This window comes from Schistosoma mansoni, chromosome 1, assembly GCF_000237925.1.
Source record: "Schistosoma mansoni strain Puerto Rico chromosome 1, complete genome".
Classification (NCBI taxonomy): Eukaryota; Metazoa; Platyhelminthes; class Trematoda; order Strigeidida; family Schistosomatidae; genus Schistosoma; species Schistosoma mansoni.
The window spans coordinates 55,825,659-55,851,601 of NC_031495.1; the positions used below are offsets into that span (position 1 = coordinate 55,825,659).

The 25,943-nt window shown below is 38.1% G+C and overlaps 1 protein-coding gene across 1 annotated transcript; it reads right to left on the reverse strand.

Moving 5' to 3' along the window:
* Positions 1-217: 217 nt before the first annotated feature.
* Smp_072490 (hypothetical protein) lies at positions 218-17,187 on the reverse strand (the record flags this gene model as incomplete). The annotated part of the gene is made up of 5 exons (XM_018794928.1): positions 218-1,008; positions 4,058-4,221; positions 8,719-8,953; positions 12,882-13,763; positions 17,095-17,187. The coding sequence occupies 5 exons, from the start codon at positions 17,185-17,187 to the stop codon at positions 793-795; spliced, it is 1,590 nt and encodes a 529-aa protein (XP_018649292.1). The 3' UTR covers positions 218-792.
* Between the last annotated feature and the right edge of the window lie 8,756 nt (positions 17,188-25,943).

A 25,943-nucleotide genomic window follows, 5' to 3' on the forward strand; every position in this document is an offset into this window, starting at 1 on the left:
GTTCTGGGAACATGATCAAAAGCTCTAAGAGATAAATGAGTTTTACATTTTGAATCATGAACTGATCTTAGTTAGACAACTATTGTAATCCTGGAAGCCCTGGATAACTGTTTCATCATAATATGCGACTTCTTAGTAGTATTTTAAACTGTAAAAATTCCTTAATCGCCACAAATCCCCTATACTAAAACTAAATAATTGTCAATTCAAGAAAAGTATGACATCTAATGCTATCTACATGTCAGTAAAAAATGTTTCACAAAAACAAACGAAAAATGCTTCGATAAAATTCGTTAAGGAAAGATATTTTAGGAAATGTTTGAACAAGTTTATTTTGGAAAATAAGCATCTGTGAATTATCTAAAAACAGAAAATATCAAACAACTGCCAGCTGGTAGTTAGTTATGAGTTAATTACAAAAGATTTCATGTATGTAATAGAGAAAATGAGTAAACGCACAAAGCTTCTTAGTCTTTATTACTATGAGCTCAATACAAACCTGAGAAAAGGTAAAGTCAAACTGACAAAAAGAATTGATTGAAATGAGCTGTTCTTCTTATATCTGTTGTTCTTATCATCATTACTATTTATTATCTGCAAACATAATGGGAATATAATATTAAACTAGTACAGACATTATATGAAAGGAAACGAAATGTTTGGCTGTTGAATAATCTGAAAAGCTTTATTGATCACAGCTTCAGTAGTACAGTATACAATTGATATTAGAAAAATTTCGTTGAAAACATTGGACATCAGAAAATGAAAGAATACTTTCCATCGTATTCTCAATCATTTTTCTGGGGATTTCATGCCAAGTGATTTTGATGATGGAAAATTCATAGGACCGACTTGACAAACAGTATTGTTAGGTGGCGTTAAATTAATAAGAAGTTTAGCTACTTCTTCGTTTTCCATGGAATGCGGATTTTGTATATAACGATAGATCATATCTTGTGAGAATCCGCTCTGTTCTAGATGAATAACTAGGCGGGCCAGTTGTTTTGCCTAGAATAAATAAGAAGTATAAAGACTTTATCATTTTATGTAGATACGATGTAGCAATTTAAAAATACTTTTGAAATTAATTGGAGATGAATTTACCAGGCTATGAGTCTGGTCCATAGTTAAACGATCCAATCATTACTAGAACAGCTCTGGATCAAACCATGTGAAATAGGTAGGAATATATGAAACATATACATGACAATCTAAGTTTTAATTAGAAAGCCGTCAGATTGTAAACCTGCACTTCCGACAAATGTTTTGAAACATATAGGACGGGTAAAAAACAACATATGAGATTATCCTCTAAATAGAAATGACTTATTTTCCAAGTTTATACAGTCAAAATAAATACGAAGACGACATGTTAATGATTTAAAATAACTACTCAAGATCAAGATTGAAGAACAAGCTATCAGCTATAGATGGAGAAATTAGGGTACTTTACTTTTGTCTGGAGTTTGTAGTGTTGATATTGTGTAGAAAAACAATGAACGCTTCGCAACTAAACCATTCAACTTAGAGAACGAAACTCCACCAATATTTTACTCCTTGTAATTTCAAGCCGATAATCATCACTTTCTATCTTGAAATCAGTACACAGAAAACCCTGGATATATATTTCACACTCATCAGTAAAACACATCTGTGATCGTGAGAGAGGTGATAATCTCTCAGAAATCCAAACCTTAGTGTTGTATTGCAACGAAAGAGGTTACAACTGAGCGATTGAGGTCGCTTCCTCCAGATTCTAGGTAGAAATATGAGTATAATAAGAGAAAGTTGATCCTGATTATTGAGCAATTAGAAAAAATCACTAATAAGAAATGGTTGTTTCATCTTCGTAATATTAGGATCAGAACCCATCAGGATAGTAAACAGTCGACCTTTACCTTTGGAGCAGCCAAGAAAACCTGAATCATGCAATGAGGGAATTCTATATTGTCTCACTTAACTGCTGTTGAATTTTATTTCACACACTAAGTCCTTGAAAAGTATTATGCAATGACAATATGCAACATATCTTTCAAGACTAAGGTTTTATCTACTGACTTTATATAATAATTGTGAGCTTAATGGGTATACTAAAAAAAGTCACCATCACGTGCTACTGAAACGGTAAATTTTATGACAAAGATAAGTCACGCTGTCATCATGAGACGAATCAATTATACGAGCAAGAATTGATGGTTTACTTTAAATACATTATCCATTAAAAGCTAAGGTCTTTTGAACCACAATTACGACAAATGAGAATATTCCCGGAAGGACATGTAATGGGCTAAAACAATTGTCCAGTAAAAATTAAAATGTCTAGCCTTACGATATGAAACTTTTGCCTTGAATCACAGGGTAACTTGATTTTATTGAAGTTAAAAAAGGTTTGTATTCATACTTTTCGGTTAATTTGAATCAAAGTGATAGAAAGGTGGGATATAAACTTTTTTTCTTTTGCGATAATAGTCAAAAAGCATTCGGGATTAGATCCTACTTACAGGCTTCATATGTTAAACAAAGCTTCCTAATTTCGAGAAAGCTACAAACTAGGAATCCAGATATGAGTCTGATCAAAGAAAATATACGCTCCACAGCATTCCCAATGAAACCTATCTATAAAAGCTTATAACATTCAAGAGCAACTACTATCTTAAGTTATATCATTACGGCTGATGTTTGACATTGTTCAGTAAGATTTTTTAGTTTTACCAATTACATCATCCCTTACGACAAAAATCCGAACCAATTACGCACTCTATGAAAAATGCTTTGAACATTCTGAAACTTACTCAATTCATTTAATATAATGTGCACTAGTAAGATTAGATTGACAAAAACTCTAATATCCCGAAATCAAACCTTCTATTCTCTTAATACTTCCGTAAATTTAGCGAAATGGCTTTTTTCCGTGATATTAGTTATATTTTTTGTTATATTTTTTCGGTCATAAAAACTTTCAATTGGCTTTATCGGTGAGGTTGAATTGATGAAAACGAAAACTCAAACTACTACAACGAAACAGTACACAGGCACATTGGCTTTTCTTTGTACATTCAAACAAAACAAAAACGACATAAGTATGGGGGATTTGTGGAGATTGCAGTATCCTCACAGTTGAGGAGTCCCATACTATGATTAAGCGGCCGTTCAGTGCCTCTAGGTTTTCAGTGGTGGTCTAGCTTAGATCGACTCGTGATTTCAACTGTGAAGAAACGATATAAGCTTGGAAAGTATCATATGCTGCACTCTCAGATAATCAGCGATTGACCTTTACATGAGCGATGTGACTTGAAACATGTTTTCCTCCCAAAACCATAATTACGATTCAGATTGTTTAACTCAATTTTTATTTTCCTAAACTCGATGACTTTAACAATTTCTTTGTAATGCAGCAACGTTCTAAACAAATAAATAGGCGAACATTCCTATGAATATTTTATGAAAAATTTACAGCACATCAATCTTACTCATTTTAAGATACTGAACATCTGTGGTACTACGTTCGCCCCATACCCGTTTTCACTATTCAAAACACCTTTGTCAACCCTTAGATACCAAAGCTCAAAGTTGAAGAATCATAACTAACTATAAGAACAATGGTCGTTTGGACAGAAAGTATCTAGTCGGTGCGACGTTCAGTTCGCCTCAGCTTATAGTTACGTTCAGTAATCTTGAAATGGTTGTTGCATACAAATTTCTCAACTCCCAGTGTTCCGTTCGAATTGTGCGCACAGATGATATCCAATCGTCTTTAACAATCATCCGGTGAGCAAGATGCTCAAGAATCCGAAAACCTTCGAGGCTTTTAGTAGCATAAAGGGCCGACAATCGTCCATAAGTAATGACGTTGGTAGCTAAGTCCGCATATTTATTGGCAGGACAGTGTGAAACTACCCTTTTCATAATTTAAGAACAAATTAAATTAGTTACGAAAACGTTTAGACTACATTCTAATTTCGTGTTTCAAACAACTTACTAGTCTATTATGCATTTTAATTTTCCGCAATTTATTAACCTTATTATTTTTTATGTTACAATTTCAAATAATTCTCACCTTGAATAGATCATTAGAACAGGTAACTGTAATCAAAAGAGCTGATTGTTCACTAAGCTTATGAGGATTTTGATTAGTTGAGAAAGTTGTCAATAGTGAGTTGAAGATATGAAGAAGATTTAATAAGATCAATTTGTTCTGCTCAAGATTTTGACATGTAAAGGCTAAAATGAAAAAGGAAACAATGTGTATTTATCCACATTAAGTTGACAAAAGAAAACTTCCGAAATGATGAGAAGCAAAACTCTTAAAATAAAATCCTTAACCTTAGTTACTAATATGATGTGGGAACATGGACCGATACATACATGAGATAGGTTCTACGGTACCCATGACTGATTCACAAATCTAAACTAATTAGAACCCTATATAGTACGATAAAAATTGAATTAACAAACATGAAATTAATGGAACGACTTTTGAGTAGATTTCTGTTTCGTTCACGTATGACATTTTTCTGATTTCCTTTAAAATGTTAGTAATAAATATATTATTTGTTATATCCCAATGAGTAGAAATTGTATTTCCGACGTTTCATGACTTAATGTAAGTCACTTCTTCAGAGTAAATAAATAACTGACCTAAATTAACAAGTTTAAGTTATACGAAGGAAACAATGCAGAATATTTTTAGTACAATCAAAATCATAATAGGTCTGGAAATGTCAATGTCAAATTATTCTTGATCAAGGTGAATTTCTATGACCTGTTACTGTTAATTTGTGCGTCGCGTGGGTACGAAAACTGTTAGGTATTTTGGTTAAAGATATTACAAATAAGATGCTCTGGGAAATTTTGAAGCCTGTTAAAGATTATCATCAGCAGTTTATCTATTTATTTATTAAAACACATAAATATTGGTACAAGGGGGCACCAGATATATATGCACTACACAAAACAATCAGAATGGGAAGAGAAAAGGGGTAAGGTGCATATAAGAAGAAAAAAGAATGAGCGACAAGAACCACAGAGTGTATGTTATTGTAATAATAAGAGTATTAAGGGGAAAAACAGAAATGTACAACCACAAGATCTCTTTCAGTTAAGGAAGTTATGACCACTCTTTATGAAGAAAGTAAAAGAAGGTTACAGCAGGCCCGCCACTGGGTTCCATTCTGAGCCATATCTGATAACATCTCTAGCCACTGTGTTGCACCATCTCTCAGACCCAAACCAGGGAGTCGTGAAGGACCAACAGAAGCTAGCCCTTTGCAGCTTTCTTTCATACCAGGACACTATGTCATACACTGACTACCTCTCCACTTTTTCCAACCAGTCCCAGAGTCGGCAAATAATGCACGACGTGGAATTCTCTGGGACAACATTTGTAGAACTTGTCCAAGCCACCGAAGTCGGTGTTTCATAATGGGGACACTAATTAGATTATCGTCTCTGCGCCCGAACACGCGATGCCAAACCTCTGCATTACTAACATGGTGTTGCCACTGGATGTCAGCAATCCTTGGGAGACAACTATGATCGAACACAGTGGGTCGTCTAACATCCTCAACTCGGAGAGGCTAGGTTTCACTAGAATAGAGCAAAACTGTTTTCACCGACGCGTTGTAGATCCGACCTTTTCAGCCAGACTAACATCACGAAGGCACCAAAGATGGCCCAGATTGGCATAAGCCGCTCTGGTTTTCACCATACGTGCATCGATCTCATCACTCACGCCACTACCAGCACTTATGTAGCTACCTAGATACACGAACTTCTCAACTACTTCAATCTGCTCACCCAGGGTGAGTACAGGATTAGAATCCAGTCAATCTTATAGAAGTACTCTGCACTTCGAAGGTGCAAAGCACATACCTTACCTGCGGACATTAACTGCCAAATGATTAAGTGCGGATTGCATGCCTTGGGCCGGAGGTAAGTCATCTGGGTCTGGTGATTTGTAGCGTTTCAAGAGTTCGAGTTCCTTGCGGACTTCCGCCTCATTGGGTGGATCAGTCGTCACCACCCGTTGGGGGCAGGACAATCTGGTCGATGTTGCCGGAGTAGCAGGCCAGTTTAACTGCTCTTCAAAGAATTCTGCCCATCGTCCAAGACGTCGATAGATATTAGTAGTTGGCATCCCGTCATCTTCACAGATTGTTTCGCTCACATCAGACTTCTTGCTGCCAGTGGCTTGAATGAGTTGGAAGAGCTTCCAGCAGTTACCGGATGCAGCTGCTACTTCCAGCTCATTAGTACGCTCCGACCACTAGGATTCTCGGTCCTTACGCAAATTTTGCCCAATTTCATTGCGTAACAGCCTTTGTTTGTGGTCAAATGAGTGAAGTGACGATATCATCAGCAGTATAAAATTAATTTTAATTTGTCTAGTTATATTTCAACGGATCAGTATAATTAAGATTTGTTTAATAAAAGTTCGTCGATATTTTTGCTTTTAAACTTAGAGTGGTTCACTGAAACTGCAATTACATGCCATTCCCATATACTTTAAAATTTGATATTGACACAATTTAAACACAATGTTATATCCAATTGACAAAAATCTATGGATAAAACAGTATTCTTATAAGAATTATTATTGAAGCGCTAAAACAAAGCAAACTAACGGAACCTAAAAGACCCATAAATGAACTGATATGAACATTCAGCGGTCAAATAAGCTTTATGCAGCCTCCGTGAAATAAATATAAATTAAAAACATTTGACAAAATAAGCAACACTAGGACCTAAAGACATTATAACTAATTGTAGCTTAATGATATTCGAAATTCTCTAAATGCTTAATGAATTTAGCTCTCCGAGTATCGAAAAGATTTATGTTCAGCCGAATGCCTACTCAAACATTTGAACGCGACTTTGAAGCGTTCAGTGCCCGTCTGACTCCAGTATGATCAAACGATATCGACGCTAACGAAATGCACATCCTATTTGCTACATCCAGATTCTGTTGATAAATCACTTTGATACAACGTAGATAGCAAAAGTAGAACACGAATTGTATTCATGTTAACGTATATTTTAGACATGATAATATTGAAAGGCAGATATTCACTAAAAGACCCAGCGAACGTATAGAGATATGGAGCTCAGCAATACACCGACTACGCGAATAATAAGGTAATTCCATTTTTATAAGCACGAAAGAAATGCAAGAAGCAAATCAAATCATAAATACTATGATGAGCACATAAATCTAAAAAATAATCAAGATTACATTTAAGTGAAGAACCCAAATATATGTAACAGGATAATTGGGATAATTAGAATAAGTTCTCCGTCCAAAAGTTGGGACTAACCACTTAAGCATGTCATAATGTGCGTGGCTACAGGCTTGTCGGATTTGTGGAATTTTATCTGACCAACATGTCTTCTCGGAAAATAAATCATGCTAAGACAAATCTAAGGTGGTAACTTTTAGAGTTCAGCACAAATAACAGACCGGTTACTTTTATGGAGCATCGTCTTGAAATCTTAGGAATGACGTCTGCCTCCATTTAGGAAGCAACGATTGTGATAGCATTGTTTAAAAGCCAATAGACACTATCTCATCGAATCGAATTTGGTCAAAAAAACCTGGAACAACAATCCAGTTACTATTAGTATTACACATTAAGGTAGATTTCGCACTTAACTTATGGAATGATACAGACAGGCTGTCAAACAATACCAAATTTCTGATGAGCTAAACAGCACAGACCATGAGAATTCACTGAAACGTGACATGTGCATTGTCAAAGTAAGTCAATAAACTACTCATGAAGATTAACTAGTTAAGGAGAGAGGCAAATTGATAGTGAAACCCCTACCAACCAAATTACAGCCCTGAAAACAGTACATAGTAGACATTCACATCAAAATTACAAACATTTGAAATGGTTTGGACTACCCGGGTGTTTGTATTTCCGACTGATATTTGATCAGTCTTGATTGGCATATGGGCGTCTATGCGAGTTGCCTTGATGTAACCATTATGACACAAGCTGATATAGAATAGATGGGATGTAGCTACCAGTGGAATCCAGGACGCGAGTTTCACTCTATTTGGGACTTGTAAGTTAGATGTACCTAGATGACAGAGTTGATGACCCAGTACTGTTTGCTTTAGACACCATTGCGTTATTCACTTGGCTACTGAGTCCAGACAGCTACTCAATTGTGCAACGAGTATGCTATTTACTTCACTTTGAAGTGGCTTCGATCATCCCATCAGGATACATGTAAATCAGATCAACAAGTTTTAAATATGATGAAACGCACTTTTTGGATTCCACTGCTAACCACATTCTATCTATTCTACATCAATATTAGCCATTGTAGTTGAAATGAAATGTAAGTTGAAAAGAGATATAAGTCAAGTAGAATTTGAAATAATAAACCATTCAATTGACATTAGCAGAATCTCTATACACTTATTACACTAACTTAAACAACAAAAACAATAATATTTACAGGATATGATATGAACTTCATTAATTGTACTTTAAGTGAGTAGGTGATAAATAAAAAAATATCAAATTTTAACACAATGGATAAACATACAAGCTACTATATGTGTGGAAAATATGTATATGAAATTATTCAGTTAATTATAATATTTAAGTCACATATACATCAAACCTAGCTAGTGAGAGAGATAAAATAAGATAAATTGAACCAGTTATATATTCATTTTTCTTTAAAAAAAATGACATCATGAATTACCTCTTTTCTGTAATCCTAATTCTAAAAGACGACGAGCATGAGAATGAGAAAAACCACAATTTGTTGCCCATGACAACAAACTTTCCAAAAGTTTTATCTGAGAATGATGTGGAACAGGTGTTTCTATGCCGATATTATCGATTTTATACATATCTTGACATTTTTCAGTATTCACAAAACTAGTTTGTTCAGCGATACCACCGAAGGCTTGAGGTTGATTGGTGGAGGCAATCGACTAAAATTAATAATCGAAAAACAACACTTGTTTATATACATATATATCTATATCTATATCTATCTATCTATATATATATATATTGGACCAAGGTATAAATGATTAGCTGACTGATGAAACCATGAGACCACAACAACTCATAATCTCAAGAATTTAAACCGTTAACTCCTGATGTTATGAGCAACAAGCTGATACGTAAACTTAGTGGTTTGGTGTCGATGAATGGTATTGTCATACTCAAAGCAATTAGTAACAGTGTAACTTATACTACCATATGATCTGTACTTCCACTACATAGCACATAAAGAACATAAAAAGCTACAATATCTCAAAGGAACTGTATATAGTACTTAGAAGTTATTCACAAGAATAGATGGGATAGTTGATTTTCTTGAAATTAAAACGTAAGTTTTGAAAATCAATACATTATTAATTCATCAGGTTGCTTTATGTGCAAATCGTGACCCAAAGATAAACTGTATGTCAATTATATCTATGTTTTATCAAGCCAGTATGCACAGTTGGATGTGATTGATTAATTATCATAAGATATCATCCCAAAAATATACTTGATAATCAATCGAACGAATAAATACAAATAGAAAGGAATAAATTTACGTAGTAGACCAATATTATTTAATCTGGTCTAAAATTATGCTTATTCATAAGACATGTTAGCAAAATATTCGCTGACCAATTATCTATGAGGAAAAGCATGAAGTACAGATGTATGAACGAAATTGAAAGTAGAGAGAAATGAGAGGGTACCGATATTTAATTAGAAGTGATTAAGTAGTTAAATAAACAGAAATGTCTACTGAGATTTTTAATCGGGCGATGGTTGGAATGTGTGAAGAATTTTTTTAGACAAGATAATTATATTTCTCCAAAAAATTGAACTAAAGCATGACTCCTGAACAAAATTCTGAAAATGTTTAGTACAAGTCTTGTACCTCTCCTAAATATGTGGCATAGCTGGTTAACAGATTATTGAACTAAGAGCAAGGTGGTTGAAAGTAAGAACTAATTTACTAGTTTGAGGGAGTTAATACAGTCGTGAAGTGTCAACAAAATTTTTTCGACAAACATAAATGACTTGTTCGACATTCGTCAAGCCTTATGACATACAAATGCTGGACTTGCAGAAAGGGAATCACATAATTCGCATGCTCTAAATAGATGAGAGTCTCTAGTTAGGAGATCAACCTCTCAATGCTATAGCATTATTATGAGAAGCACATGTAAATACCGAGGTCTGAGGAATTGTGTTTAAAGTACTGAATTTTCAACCAGGTCCCAGGTACGAACAGAGCCAAGCAAACTTCGGTTTTAGCAACTACACAATATCTCTTGCTAATACACAAAAGAATATTTGCCTCAAAACTGAGTGAATAAACCTGTTGCATGGGATCATTATCTGAACATTTAAGGCTTCAGGTCTAAACAGTACTGATATATCAATAGGTAATAAAATTACGAAAGTAACCATCTAACGAACTGATGGTATTTGAACTTCTAACAGAAAAATGCTGAAATTAATGATAAAATCTAAACGGAAAGAGCATACAGCCAAATGGAAATGAAAAAAGGCATGGAAACACGATTCAATGTGGACTTGTTTATAAAAACGATTGAGTTTGTGAGTATTAATTCATAAATTGATTTAAATTCCCCATGTTCAATCGCTAGGATTTACACGAAAGGTTTGATGTCATTCAGACACCAAAGTTTTTGACCCTTAGATCCAAGTCGAAGACAAGTTATGTCAAGAGATCCATTCACAATATGGCCGGTGGCTAAAGTAGGCTTACGCACAAATTGTTGATTAAAGATCCTGGAGACAATATGCGACGACGGTTTGTAATCAAGGTCCCTCAATCCCTGAAAGGGACCCCCATTTACCCACCAATATTATTTCAAGCATCATGATGTCAGTTGAAGTAGTAGGAGAATCCAAGAAAATTTAAGGCGGCTTCGACTGAAAGCCCTTTAAGTTGATTGAGAAGAGGTAGGTTTATACCTTGAAAACTAAAAAGCCTAGCTTTGTCATAATAATTCTCCAAGTCATTAAGAAATAAGATGACTAGAACTATCACCTCAGAAGCGATCCATCACGATAGATTTAATGACTGAGTTGCAGATTTGAACGTCATCCTACTTACCCCGGCTTGGTTTAGTATGTGATATCACTCATCTGAATAAAAAAAACTATAGCTTAAAATTAAGTACACAAAGCTGAGATTAGTTAGTGTTAGTGTTCAAATGGGATAAGCTAGAACTTTCACAGATGAAATATAAACACTTAAAATCCTGCCGAACATAACCGAGAAGTCGCAGTTCAACGAATAGTTCGCCGTGTCGTTTAATAACCACGTAAATCATCGCAGTGTGAATCCGATGAACCTCATAACCTTTAACTGGTCTAAAACAGCGTGAAAGCAAGGTGTTCGAGAACAAATAACTTACTAACCATCTTGTTCTATGTAGTTTACACTAGCTTAAGTTACAACCAACATCGACAATTCAACCACACACCAACAGTGCTTCAGAGACATTGTTGACAAATGTCTGTAATTTTTTGTTTCTGCATTTAACCACAACGCCTGACTGTGTAAATTAGACTGGCATTGTATGTTAACGGCAGTCAAATAAAACTTCTATATCCACAGCAAAAGTTACCTGATTTCCAGTTTACCGAGATCCATGCAACTGTCCTCAGGCATCAAAAAACGTCGATACCTAAAGCTACACTACTTTCTGTTGTTAAACATCCCAAATATTTGGCCACTATCAACTTTGCATGTCCAATACCAGCTAAATGGCTAGTAGCAGAATGCCTAAAAAAGGAGCTTTCAGGTTGCCTGGAAGAACGGGAAATGTCTTAAGTCACACATCCCGAGAATGTCGGTCGAAGTCTCTGAAATCAGTCAATGATATAATTAAGTTATATTAACACTGAAAGGCCATTAAAGAATAGATATAATCATATGGTTGTACTTAGGGTTCTAGTAAGGTGATGTGCTACATTTTCTCAGACGAATGCTGGTAGAATATACGATCAATATCAATTAAAATACAGGAAAGAGGTGGTTGTTTTTTACATTCACAACTAATGACACAATTATCCAACTATTTTCATCACTTTATCGTCGCCCAATGTCTCCCTAATTTCGCTTTATGTATACATAAAATAAGTTTTACATAATTTGTTATATAGAATCAATGAATGCAACTTATTTACCAAGTACAGGTTTGTGTAGTCAGATCTCAAGTAGCATTGATTTCAAATGTAAGTTTTAATTATTTTTGTTGACAGAACCGAATAAGAACGAAGGCTTAAAGCCCTATCACGGTTACTATCTGGTAAATTATTTCTGTATACAACTACAGAACAGACGTTAAGATCTAAATACCACAGTAGTAACTTCCTGATCAGGAGAGAAATCCTAAAGCATGGCTACCCTTGCGATTGTAGGTAAACTCATGAATATCAACGACAAGATTTGAATTACTATAATCTCCCCATCTTTCCCCTAAACAATCAACACTATGTAAAGCCCTACCAAAACATTTGGAGCTGGTATGAGAGATGTTTATTTTCACTTTAATCTCGCATACTGTGCCACTAATATCTGAACTAACTACAACATGCCGAGATTAGTGAGGGATAATTCATAATAATCTAGATCTATTCCACCAGCGTTTTGATAACGGGTGCTTACAAATTTACAGCAACCACGAAAAAGATATTTTGTGTTCTTAAAACTCTTCATTTCAGATTACATAAACTGAAATTTGTGCAGTCAGGTATTATCGTTACAAGTCACATAATATGTAAGGTTCACACCTAATTACATTTACATTTGGTTGGTTTGACTTTAAAAGTGAAGTCAGATCACTAGAAAAACCAGAGAAGTGGGATGCTTACCTTTATGCTATATGGAACACAGGAGTTTAAAAATGGCCTAGGCAATTTTGTAGATTTTGTCGATGCATTTCCATATCCAGATGAATTATGAAGGCCATTTGAGATAGCTACATCTTGTGCACATCCTTGAGCTTTATGATTATTTATGAAACAAGATTTGTTTTGAAATGAATTAGCTGTTTCTGGAAATTTGCAAGAATCGTGTTTGTTTTCTGAACTAGAAAGAGGAGGATAACTCTTTTTTTTTGAATTTACGGAGTGAGCATTAGAACAGTTGGTGACAGATGAAACTTCATTATCATTGCTTATTATATCCTTAGTTGTCGGATGATAAGCTTGTAGTTGACAGGAACTAGAAATGGAGTCATGCATTAAAATTTGCTTAAGTTCCTCAAGCTCATTTATTGTTTTGAGTTCAGTCATCGTGAATGGGTCGTCAGGTTGGATATCAAAATCTTTTAAGTATGTACAAATTGCGGAACTAGTAGAAGAGTTTGGTTTCATATGAATCAACTCTGAACTAGAACATTCAGGGTTATTACTCGAAATCTTCATCTGCTCTGATTTACATGGTTGGCTAGAAGCTCCACTATCTATTATGCTAGGTTCCAAAATCTTCCCGGAGACAAGATGACTAGCAGCAGGTGGAGGTGTCCCAATAACCGAGTCTGGACACGAATTGTTTGAAGAAAGTGACTGAGGTTTGGAGAAATGAGAACTCCGCGATAATTCGATGCCTTGTTTATTGTTTTCCTGTAATGGGTTTGACTGACCTAGTGGAATTCCACACACTGATGTGGAAAGTGTTTCATCCAAATTTTTCTTTGCTTTGAAATATTCATCATAATCAGCAATAACCTGCTTTTCGTGTAAAAAATCATACTACAAGTAAAATAAAGCAAAAACGTTAGGATGCAATTTAAAAAATCAGGTCAAAAATAACAATAGGTGTTAACCAAAAAATAGTACAATTACACAAATTTTAGATAAGAAAAGATAGAATTTGAGGAATTATGTTCCGACCTATTTGGTTTCACTAGTCTTTAAATACTTAACTGACCTAAATTAATGAGTATGAGTGGTTTCCAGATATGACATTATTTAAAAAGAATGATTATCGATAAAAACCGTTTGGTTGGTCGAGACTAAGTAAGAGGGAAGAGTTCCACACTGACTATTTGAAAGTTGAATAAATCAGCTTATTATTATCATTATTTAAGCACACAAATATTGGTACAAAGGGGCGCCAGATACATTTGCGCCACACAAATCTCATTTGATTTGTGTGAGGGCTGTGATACTGCCCGGGTGCCTAAACCGAAGCAAATGGTTTTCTTAGGGGGCCACATCCGGAGCCTTCGACCTAAAGGTCTGATCCACAAGGCAGTGGAGCATCGTAAGGAGATGCAGTTCCATGGTAGCCGGTGACCAACGATCGATTCATACACCCTTTGTTCCCTCAGGATACTGAAGCCCATGTTCACCATTGGTTTGGAATCAGGGTTTTCCAACTCCCCTAGGTGGATTTTCCGTGTCCACCAACCCGGTTAAAGCGCCGGACATTCGCTTTACGTCCTCTCACTTTCGTAAACAACACCCTCGCTACGAGAAGGCAGTGAGTAGGACTTCCCTGGCAGAGGCTATATACGTACGTACGTATGTACATCAGTTCGGGTCGCCATACCACATTTACACAGAGATGCAGTTGTCGATTCAAATACCATAGTGGTAGAAGTTATAAGAGTATAAGCAGTAATCCGAAAGTTTAAGGTTTGAAGATGTTATTCAAGGAGTATAATCCAGTGAAATAAATTTGGAAAGAGAGAAAGAAAGGGACATGAAGAATTCAGAAGATTAGAATTTGGGAGAACACAAATAGTGGATGCACCTTCGCCATTGTGTAGGTTTCAGTGCTGTTAAGACACGTATCAAGTGACATCGCCTAAAATCGGTCAGTCAGTCAGCTACAATGTGGGACCAGGCACATATATCCATCGGTCTAAGTTGCCACGCCTCATTAGCACAACAAGATGATCACCAAATTCGTAGAAGCAGTTACTTCAATGGTAGTAATATATAAAAGATTGCATCGCCATTTTGATAGATTTTGAGCCATTTCACCCAGAGTCTCCAACCACTGGTTAAGATAGTTGCGCGGACCAAAACCAAGTAGTCTACATCTACCAACATGGCTCAGACCAGAAGTTAGTGACTTTATGGACTGATTCTATGTTTTGGTTTGGCCGTCCCTAACTTTCTTCCAACTGTCTCAAAAACTAGTCAGCATTGCGCACCGTGATAGTAGGTGTTCAGTCATACGTAACACAAGACCCAACCATCTCAGTTGCTGAAGATTTACACCGTCATCAACTGATTTACCCAAATGCCCCAAATGCCCTGGTACGGCCGAGAGTGGGGAGAGTCCTCTTTCCCTCTCGAAATGCTCTCACACGGCCACGCGAATATATAGCCTCTGACAGGGAAGTCCTACTCACTGCCTTCTCGTAGCGAGGGTGTTGTTTACGAAAGTGAGAGGACGTAAAGCGAATGTCCAGCGCTTTAACCGGGTTAGTGGACATGGAGGGTCCACCTAGGGGAGTTGGAAAACCCTGATTCCAAACCAATGGTGCACATGGGCTCCAGGATCTTGATGGAACGAATGGCGTATGAACCTATTGTTGGTCACCGGCTACCATGGGACTGCATCTGCTCACGATGCTCTACTGCCTTGTGGATCAAACCTTTAGGTCAAAGGCTCGGGGTGTGGCCCCCTAAGAAAACCACCTGCTTCAATCTGGGCACCTGGGCAGTATCTCAGCCCTCACACGAATTAAATGAGATTTGTGAGGCGCATATTTATCTGATGCTTTTTGTACCAATATTTATGTGTTTAAATAAAATAAATAAAATAAATACCCTGCGTCTAACCTCACTATTACTTACTCGGTGGTCCCGGCAGATGCTGGAAATATTTCTAAGACATCTGTGATCAAATACTAGTAGCTTAAGAGTATCTTCTACTCTTGATGACCAAGTTTCGCAGCGGTAAAGTAGGACAAAACAAACTACTGCACAGTATACTCGTCCTTTAATTGATAGACGGATATCTGGACTTCGCCATCGGTGATACAAGTTTATAAAAGCCAAACGAGCCTACTAAATCAGTGAAGAGATTTCGTCAGACACCAACCCATTAAGGCTGGTTTGACTTCCAAGATAAGTGAAGTTATCGAGGCGTTCGACTACTCCACTCCCTATCCTTAGTTCAGGTGTTGACGTAACTCAGTCCTGAAGCAACAATCTTCATTTAGAAGGGGAGAAACGCATCCCAAACACCCTTGGATTTTTGCTGGGTGCTACCAAAAGACTCTGCACTTTTTCAGCGTTTTCATTAAGCAGAACTATGTCCTCTATGTATCCTAAGTCGATAAATGGACTACCGGAAGATCAAATCCTGAAAATTCAGTCGAGAACGTCAAAAATTGGCCAGCTGTGTAGAAGAGTTTTTTCTTGTCATACAAGATATTTATAGGAATTTCCAACAAGTTACAAGTGTTTTGAAAAATATTTGTAATCCCATTTGCACGAATGTCACCGGTAATGTCCTGAAAACACGAGACGATGTGAGAAAATCATTGTTAACGACTAATCAGAAGTGAAGCAATGTCTAGGATAGAATATTCTCTTGTTTCTTTTATCAAATCGGAATTTTTCCGACAAGCGAATTCCTACAGAAGTATTTAATTATAAGTAGAATGTATGTCTCAAATTGTAGTGAAGTGACGAGATAAACCCACATACTACATAGCATACCACAGAGATAAGGATGACACTAGATCAAAGTTGAGACAGAGATATGGAATGTGAAAGGTATCGGCAAACTGAAAGACGCGTATTTCGACTGAGCCTTTTGGGATAAGGATGGATGAGTCTTAGAGCGTCTATGTCTAATTTTCCTTTTAAGACTATCAAGCTGATTGAGTAAAATCGACAATCAGGACCAATTGGCACGACTCCAATCAACTACGTGCTTAAAGATTACATACTAAAATAACAACTGTTGAATGGACAGTCGTAAATAAAGCCATAGCTATATAACTACAGTTGTAAACATTACGGAATATTAATACAGAACTCCCTGTGCAACCCATAGTTTACGAAGTGAAAAAGTGAGAAAACATTCATTTCACGCGTACGAAAACAAAAGAAATACCTCAAAATCCGATGACGAAATTTCATTTAAAGTTGGCAGGTCACTGATGGTGGGCACTTTCACTTTGCACCGAAACTCAACCCCAGAAACCATTTTAGAGCTCCAGGTGTCAAAGTTTCCTCTACTTTCTTTGTCCATCGACAGAGAACCTCATCGTTCATATCGGAAATATCCTGGTGGCATTGGAACGCTATCTATCAGATGTGGCGCGTTTACTCAAGGTTAGCATCCAACGTCCAATTGTTGTTAGGACGTAAGTATGATCAGAATTGAGTTTGAGGAGATCGTAGTAAGTTGACTAATTGAATTCATGGATCAATGTAAGATTCTGCACCATATTATGATGAAACGGCCGTCTAATGCTTTCAGGTTCTCAATGGTGGTCTAGCTTACATCGACTCATGAATTCAATCATAGAAAACGTAATTAGCAAGTAAAATATATTAATAAAAATCCATATTTGGGGCTTGACATGAGCTTTTCTTGAGTATGATAGTGTTCACTTTTGCTTAGATTTCAAATTCTAGGAAAATGAAATGTTTACAACGGCAAAACAGCCCACAATTATGTAGTTTCAAATATTCGACTTTGACGAAGACAATGTTATGCCACTGGAAATCAACTAGCTGAAAGCATTAGATCAAGCAGCTGCCTTATATCATTTTACAACCTATGGGAGAACGCTTCTAATGCTCTTGTAGTGAACACGTAAACAAGTGTCGACTGTAGAGGTTAATAAATAGCTCTACAAGTCTTCGACGTTGAATGCTGTCCACATTAGCTTTAATGGACTCACCTAACTGAAGGCGTTTGGTCATGCATCCGCACGAGATCACATCTGGGAACGCCGTTCTCAACTTCTCCTGCAATGGCTAGCCAGCTTTGATCAGTCACTTCTCGATACATTGATAACCTATCAAATGTATATTCGAACCCCTTCGCTTCTGTCTTTTCATTTCACTTTGTGGGCACGGTTCAGTTATAGGTGTTGCTGGTTGAAGTGTCGTCAAACTACAATACCTGTGGCGTCATCATTGGTGAGCCCGACGTGAGCTGGTACACCAACTTACAAACTGTGAGTCTGTTCCTACTTGAAACTTCATAAACCATTGCTTACTTTATGTTTTATATATTGTGATATTTTTTCGTATTTAGGAATATTTCTCCCTTGTTCGTCCCCATACTTTAAACATACCTTGACAGAACAGACTCCCAAGCTACTTAAGGCCAAGACTTCTTTCAGCTAATACCCTTATGGCCGGATGGTATCGAAGCTTGGTTATGCTACTCAGAAGCCGACTTCTACGAGCACGGCACGACTTCATGAATCTGTTTTAAACTAACAGGCTGCGAACGGAAAGCCAATCGTCACATATGGTTAAAGGTACGTTTATCCCCACCGTGGGTTTACGCAAACTCATTCACTGGATCTTCCTTGTCGCAGATGTTTCTATTCCAATCATTGGTATGGGCCTCCTACAACACAACAATCTACTCATCGATACGCGCAAACAGAGGCTAGTAGACGGAAACACTAATTTATCTGTTCGCGTAACTTCTTTTTCCGGTTGCAAACTATCCCCGGTCAGAATTAGGCACACACTAGACCCATTCTATCAACCATTACTTGATCAGTACTCTGGGATATACCAACCGCAACCGAAATTGCCTTGTGTAACCAGCAATGTTACACGTCACATCTAGTCTACAAGACCACCTGTATTCTCGAAAGCACTCCGACTGGCTCCCGAAAAGCTGAGGTTGGCCAAAAGTGAATTCGACCACATGATAGACATAGGAGCCATTCGACCGTCAAACAACCCATAGGCATCTCCTTTGCACACGGTCCCTAAAAAGGATATCAACGATTGGCGTCCAACTGGTGACTATCGGAGTTTGGACGCAAAAACCATTCCCGATCGTTACCCGTCGCCTCAAACTCACGATTTGACAGCTACCTTGAAAGGTACAACTGTCTTTTTCGAAAATCGACTTGATTAAAGCCTATAACCGAATCCCCATGGCTACTGGCGATATTCCAAAAACCAACATCATCACTCCCCTCGAACTCTACGAACTTTTGCGAATGCCTTTCGGACTCAGAAATGCTGCCCAGACTTTCCGAAGATTCGTAGATGACATTTTTCGAGGTCCAAACTTCGTGCATGAGTATGTTGATGACTGCCTGGTAGCAAGTCCGAACAGAGAATCGAATATCTAGCATCTGCACCTTGTTTTCGAAAAACTTCGAAGACATGGCATTACTGTAAATATTCAGAAAGGCCAACTCGGAACCGACTACTTAGATTTCATAGGACACATAGTTGATGCTCGAGGCATTCGACCTTTTAGAAGCGAAGTGGCGGCCATTCTGGACTACCCATAACCGACCACGATGAGGCAGCTGCGCATGTTTAACGGCCTCATATGTTTCTATAGACGGTTCATGCCAAAATGCGCATCCCTTATGAAACCCCTAACCGAACAACTTCGTGGAAATGCGAAATCCATTGATCTGGACGAAACTGCGCGAAAAGCATTCTCCACAGTTAAGGGACATATCGCAAAGGCAACCACGCTGGCATATCAGGACACTCAAGAGCCCATTAGTAACGCAGTAGACGCATCCAACTCAGCGATTGGAGGAGAGTTACAACAATGGGTTAACCACTCTTGGCAACCTTTGGGACTTTTCTCGAGACGGTTGCTAGACACTGAATCGAGGTACAGCACGTTCGGTAGAGAACTCTTAGCCATGTGTTGTGCAGTACGGCACTTTATCGAAGGCAGGGAATTCACTCTTTTTACTGATCATAAACCACTTACTTTCTCTTCAAGCTCATCTTCAGACAAGTACTCAGCTCGTGAGTTTCGAAGACTAGACTATATTTCGCGGTTTACTTCAGATATACAACACACTCCTAGAGCAAACAATGTAGTTACAGACTCCTCGCCTCGTGTAAGTTCCTTGAACAGTTTCCAAGGAATCGACCTTCTTAAACTCGCTCAACTTCAAAAAGGAGACATTGATCTTCAGCGCGAGTTATCCTCAACAACTCGAAAGCTGCGGATTAAACAGATGGGAACAGGTAAGGAAACCTTACTATATGACACATCTACAGGTGAGGATCGTCTGATCGTGCCCACACTTTGGCGACGCAACATCTTCAATACGTTGCACAATCCTTCTCATCCAGGTGTTCGTGCGTCCATTAACCTTGTAGTAGTACGGTTTTGTTGGTATGGTATGAAAAAAGACGTGTGGAAAAGGGCACGCGGCTATGTAAGCTGCCAGAAATCTAAGGTGATTAGGCTCAACAAATGTGGAACGATGGGTGGCGAATTTCGGATGCCGTTCAACCATCACTACAGACCGCGGACGCCAGTTCGCATCTGAACTTTTCCGCTGTCTGACCACACTACTAGAAATCACTTGCCTACGAATGACCGCCCACCACCCACAAATAAACGGGTTGGTACAACGCTTTCACCGAGAACTGAAAGCTTCATTATCAGCAGCAAACGTCTTACAGTTGCTCGACGCTCTTCCATTGGTTTTACTAGGCATTCGCAATTCAGTGAAAGCTGACATCGGATACACTGCTGCTCAACTCGTTTATGGAACAAAACTCCGACTCCCAGGAGAATTTGTGGATCCTTCGTCATCTTCAATGAACATGGATCTAAACTCTTACACCAGCAGGCTTACAAACTCGGTGCGTTCAGTTAGACCTGCTTCCACTCAGCCGCAATCAACTGATGTTTACATTCAACCTGACTTACGATATAGTACACATGTCGTCGTTCGTCGAGACTCACATCAACGACCCCTTGAATCAGCATACGAAGGACCCTTCAAGGTTCTTCAGCGTGAACCTAAGTGGTATATAGTCCATAAGAACGTCGCTGACGATAGCATGAGCATCGATCGAATCAAAGTAGCGTATTTAGAAGGAAGTCCTATCCACGTCGATACATAGATAACCTATCGAATATATCTTCAAACCCGTTCGCTTTTGACTTTTGACTTCACTTGGTGGGCACGACTCAATTACAGAAAGTATTGCTGGTTAAAGTGTTGTCAAACTACAGTATTTGTGGCGTCTTCAGGACAATCGAAAGCATTTGAATAAAATCTGAGGACCATTCAGTAAATGCCTTATTTACAAAATGTCGGTCAATCGTCTCAGACCTCATTGCTCCTTTGTTTCCGCTGCAATCATCTTCTGTTCTCGTTCTCTTTTGTTCTATCTTCCCAACCTTCTGCCACCAGGCACTTTACTTTCGATTGATGATACATACTACTTGTATCTGTCGACATCAGTAGCACACACCACACACTAAGCTCTTGGCAGAAAAGTCGCACATGATGCTACTTCTGTATACGAACCAAATACACTCTTCCCAATAACCATAGCTTTAAATTTCTACTTTTTCTCTAAACTATTTGGTCAGAAGATGCTTTGAAACCAGCATTCCCTGTTCTGACGTATCTCGTTTATCCTCACTTAGAGGTGAATAAATACTTGGGATAAATAGTTTCGTAAGTCTTCAAAATTGGTTGTCACCTTATTAGTTTTACTGAAGTCGCTCGGTCAAGCATTCTCACAAAATCGCGTTTGGAGACGCCGAGCTGAACATCTTTTGAAGTTAGTCAGCCTACATCATATACAGTTGTGAACATCGAGCATTTCCAGGCACATCGCATCCCCTCATTCATAACTTCTTGTTTAATCGGCCTTGGGATCCTCGTATAAAGAGGCGCTTCGGACGACAGCGTTACTGGGCTTTGAAGGCATGGTCGAAAAGTCATGTCGTTGATTCTCGCTTATGTGTTACATGTTGTCGCGGATTTTTAATGTCGTTTTTTATCAGCTAATCGCAGTATTGTTCCGTCACATGTTAATTTTTGTAATATTGATGCGTGTTACATGGCGTTTATTGCAGTCCATTGGTTGCCCGACGTATTTGGAGCTGACAACCTGGATGAATGTTTACTCAGCCTAACTTCGTAATTTGTAACAATGCGAACCCAGGCAAGCGAAATTCATCATTTATCAAGTCCAAAATAGACCGAAATTATAGTTTCAAGCAAAAACAAGCTGTAAAATAATTTACATATGACTCACCTCCTTTATTATGGTAGTGATGAACATGGGTGTTGGTAGTTCTTTATAAATTGTAATTGAAGCAGTTGAGAGTCAAACTATTCATGAAACTTGTAATGGTAATAATAATTATTCCCTGCGACGTTTCTAATGAGAGTTTGCTTTTCTATTGCAGGGCAACAAAGAGTAAACGCACTGGAAAAAGATGAAGAAGCACTACGCGATCTGAACGAGCAGAACGATGAATAAAACTATTTTGTAGTGAGTTTCCCCTTTTGTACTCGAACCGTGTCTTTCAATTTTAAAAATATATCTGTTGTGCCAGTACACTGTGTTCTTACTTCAACGGCACTTACCGGTCCTGACTGTAGTGTTGTTGTTTCAAGTAGCTCCTGCTTACAAGTGAACGTCAATATATAGCTCAAATGGTTCAAATGGTTGTGGACGGAATAGAAGAAGCTTTCGCTTAACGGGCTTCCGTGTCTAGTAGCAGTGGATTGTCCCCAAATGCCCTGGTACGGCCGAGAGTGGGGAGAGTCCGCTCTCCCTCTCGAAATGCTCTCACATGGCCACGCGAATATATAGCCTCTGACAGGGAAGTCCTACTCACTGCCTTCTCGTGGCGGGGGTGTTGTTTACGAAACTGAGAGGACGAAAAGCGAATGCATCTTGTATGACTTTATGACATATTCATCACCGTCCAATTTCACACGGAACCTTGGTTGGTAGTTTCGAAACTTAGACCTTAAACGTCACATGTTAGTTGAAGTTCTCACAGTTTTTTATTCACTGATAGAACTTGTGGTTTACGCCGATGACCAAATGTGCAATGGAACACCACAAAACTGTACTTAAATCGCACGTCCTTCAGCAGTTTACTTTCGCCGTGAATGTAATGCGTTTGGGTAGTCTGAGAAGGGATAGGATTATGCATCCATAATTTTTGGAACTCCATAAACACACTGTCGAATTCAATCCAGCTTCCAAAACGCCTGCTCAGTATTATGCGTTGAAACGCCCCACTTAAGTCGATCGAAATGTCTCTGGAACATAAATCACTACAAACACCACTCGTTAATTATTAGAAAAACAGCTATTTCATGCGATAATACTTCAGTAACTGAAGAAAGGATTACAAACATTTAAGATTTACGGGTTACTCGTCATGTCGTCTTAATTCTTGCAGAAAACAACGATTCACACAAATCCAAAGTATCTTTTACTGATAATTTATACTCAATACGCAGTTTTGTGGACCCCTACAAATTTTAAACTAGGAGAGTGAGGTTCAGTAAGGTAATTGGTATCCCAGGTCAAGTTACGAAGCTACAAAAGAGCCAAATTGTACACTACAAAACAGAGGAAGCTAAATAAACGCTTTCGGCATTGATTTCGAGAATTTACTACAGCCAAAAACGACGCAAATACGAGAAAACCTGATATTCGTGCAACCCAGAGGACAACCAACCGACCATCAACAAATCAAATACGGAATGACCGCCTCGTGTCAGGCCGTTCAAGGTCGCAAAAAAGAAAAGGCGGGCAGATTTGAAAACGCACTGACTTATTTACCTTGCCGGCTTTGAATATTCATGACATCTTTATTCACATTGGCTTATGTGATTTGTCTGGTTAGGAGAACTGTCATAAACAAATGTTTAATATTTAATAACGGAGCAATAGTTTTACAGCCTGTTGTATGAATAATGCGATAAATTCAGTTCATGTTAGTCCTCTTCTAGTACGCTTCTGTGTCTACCTCTCTTTTAAATGACTCAATCAAACTAGGAATCCATGAGCATGTTCTTGTCCTGTAGTAGATGTATGAGAATGGTGGCTTCGTCTGCCTGCTTAGAAATTGTGCCCGTTGGTTTTCATATTTCCATCGAGATACATAGGTTGTGCGTGTACACTTATTCCAGATGAACTTGTGACATTCCATCTCATTCGCTGTTCCTAGGCTGGTGGCAACATTTCTATTTTGTCATAGTAAACGTAGGATCTCTTGGTTTATTCAGGAACAGTCGTGTTTTTTCCTCTTCAATACTGCTCATGATATAAATGGCTGGGTTACTTACTTGCATGACCCCTAAGGATTACTACCTGCCTCTTCCACAGATAAATCTGAGGTTGGTCTTATAATCTATGGGTGAGTTATGTAAGTTTGTCACCCTCACTTCCACCCTTCACAACTTCTTACGAACCGGTGTCTTTGACTGAAAGACCACATAAACGGTGACTTTAAATAAAATGGCTGTATGGACAGTTCACTCTCAAAGTGGAAAGTAAGCTTTATAGCTGACATCATGTCCGTGAATCAAAAATAAGGCCAAAACACACATTCAGTCATGTTTGATCGGGTCTGTATTACTCTAGAATGAAGATAGTGAAGGTGTTATGGTTTACAAAGGCATGAAACCAAAAGGCACTTCTTGGTTCAGTTTTAAGACGGTGAGAAGAAGCTATCTACTATGGGATTGCTGAGTCTACTTGACTAAGATTGCTGTTTAGTTAGGAAGATATCACCTACTACTCATTCGGGACTACAGAACTCTGCTCAGTTTGTGTTGATTTTTTATTACGTGATTATTTCTCGGGAGATTTAAGTTAGATTTGAAAACGCCTCTTGCATAAAGACTTTGTGAGTCCATTTTTATTTCATCCCATTTAATTTGTGTACTTTAACTCATACTACCTTTTCCGAAAGTAATTTACATATTGGTGAGTTAATACAACATACGTTATCTTCAAAACTAGCTTTCGGATCGTCATCAGAATTCTCTACCAGCTTCCGGAAGATTACCGACCTCTCTTGAAGATCTGTCCTGGTAAGCTTTCGGTTTTTTTCGAAACTCCACTCTACTGACAGGTTAAGCAACTACTATATGGTTTTCATCTTTAGCGTTTTTACCACGTTTAAAAGGAGCCACTTTTAAACAGTTGGTGTTATTGATGTGCTTTTGAGCCTAGTCTTCCACGTAGATCATGCAGATCAGGCTCCTACATAATCTATGTCACATCGATTTTGTATTCTTAAGTAATATACGTAGACTCCCACGTTTTTGAGCTCCTAATACTTCGTTCGTTCTGGTTAGTCTGTTTGTTATGTTTTCTTTTTTGACATTTAGTGCATTAACGTGCTCTTCAACTACTATGTTTTGAAGTCCAACACAATGTTTTTTCTGCCATAAGGCTGGACTGATGATGATATTCATCAGATCATCGAGGTCTGTCAGCTATTCTGAGTTGCCTGTAGCTTGCTATTCATCTGTGAGGGGCTTTCTATTTGAGTTTAGCAGTTCAGTCGCCTTAATAATCCGCAAGCACTTCATGAGGCTGCGCTGTTTGGACATCTAACAATACTGTTGATCGATAGCATTCAATCAGCACTAAGAAGGGCTTGACGCACATGACATTGATCACCACCCAGTGATCAATCAATTGTGATTACATCTCACTCCTACATGAGGTCGGTCGCGGCCCGAATAGCTCAGTGGTAACGTCTCTGACTGTGAAGCTGAGTGACACGGGATCGAATCTGTCAGGGAGCACCAGTTCCCTCAAGATTACAGGTACACCTTGCTGACGAATGCCAAGTAGCACGACAATAAATGTTTCTACTATGCCAACCGCGTTTTCTTTATAAAAGTAGATCACTACACACTCATGGCCTCTTTTTTTGTTTCCATACACTGAGTGACTAGTAACTACTAAAATACGTTTTGGAAAGACGCTGATACC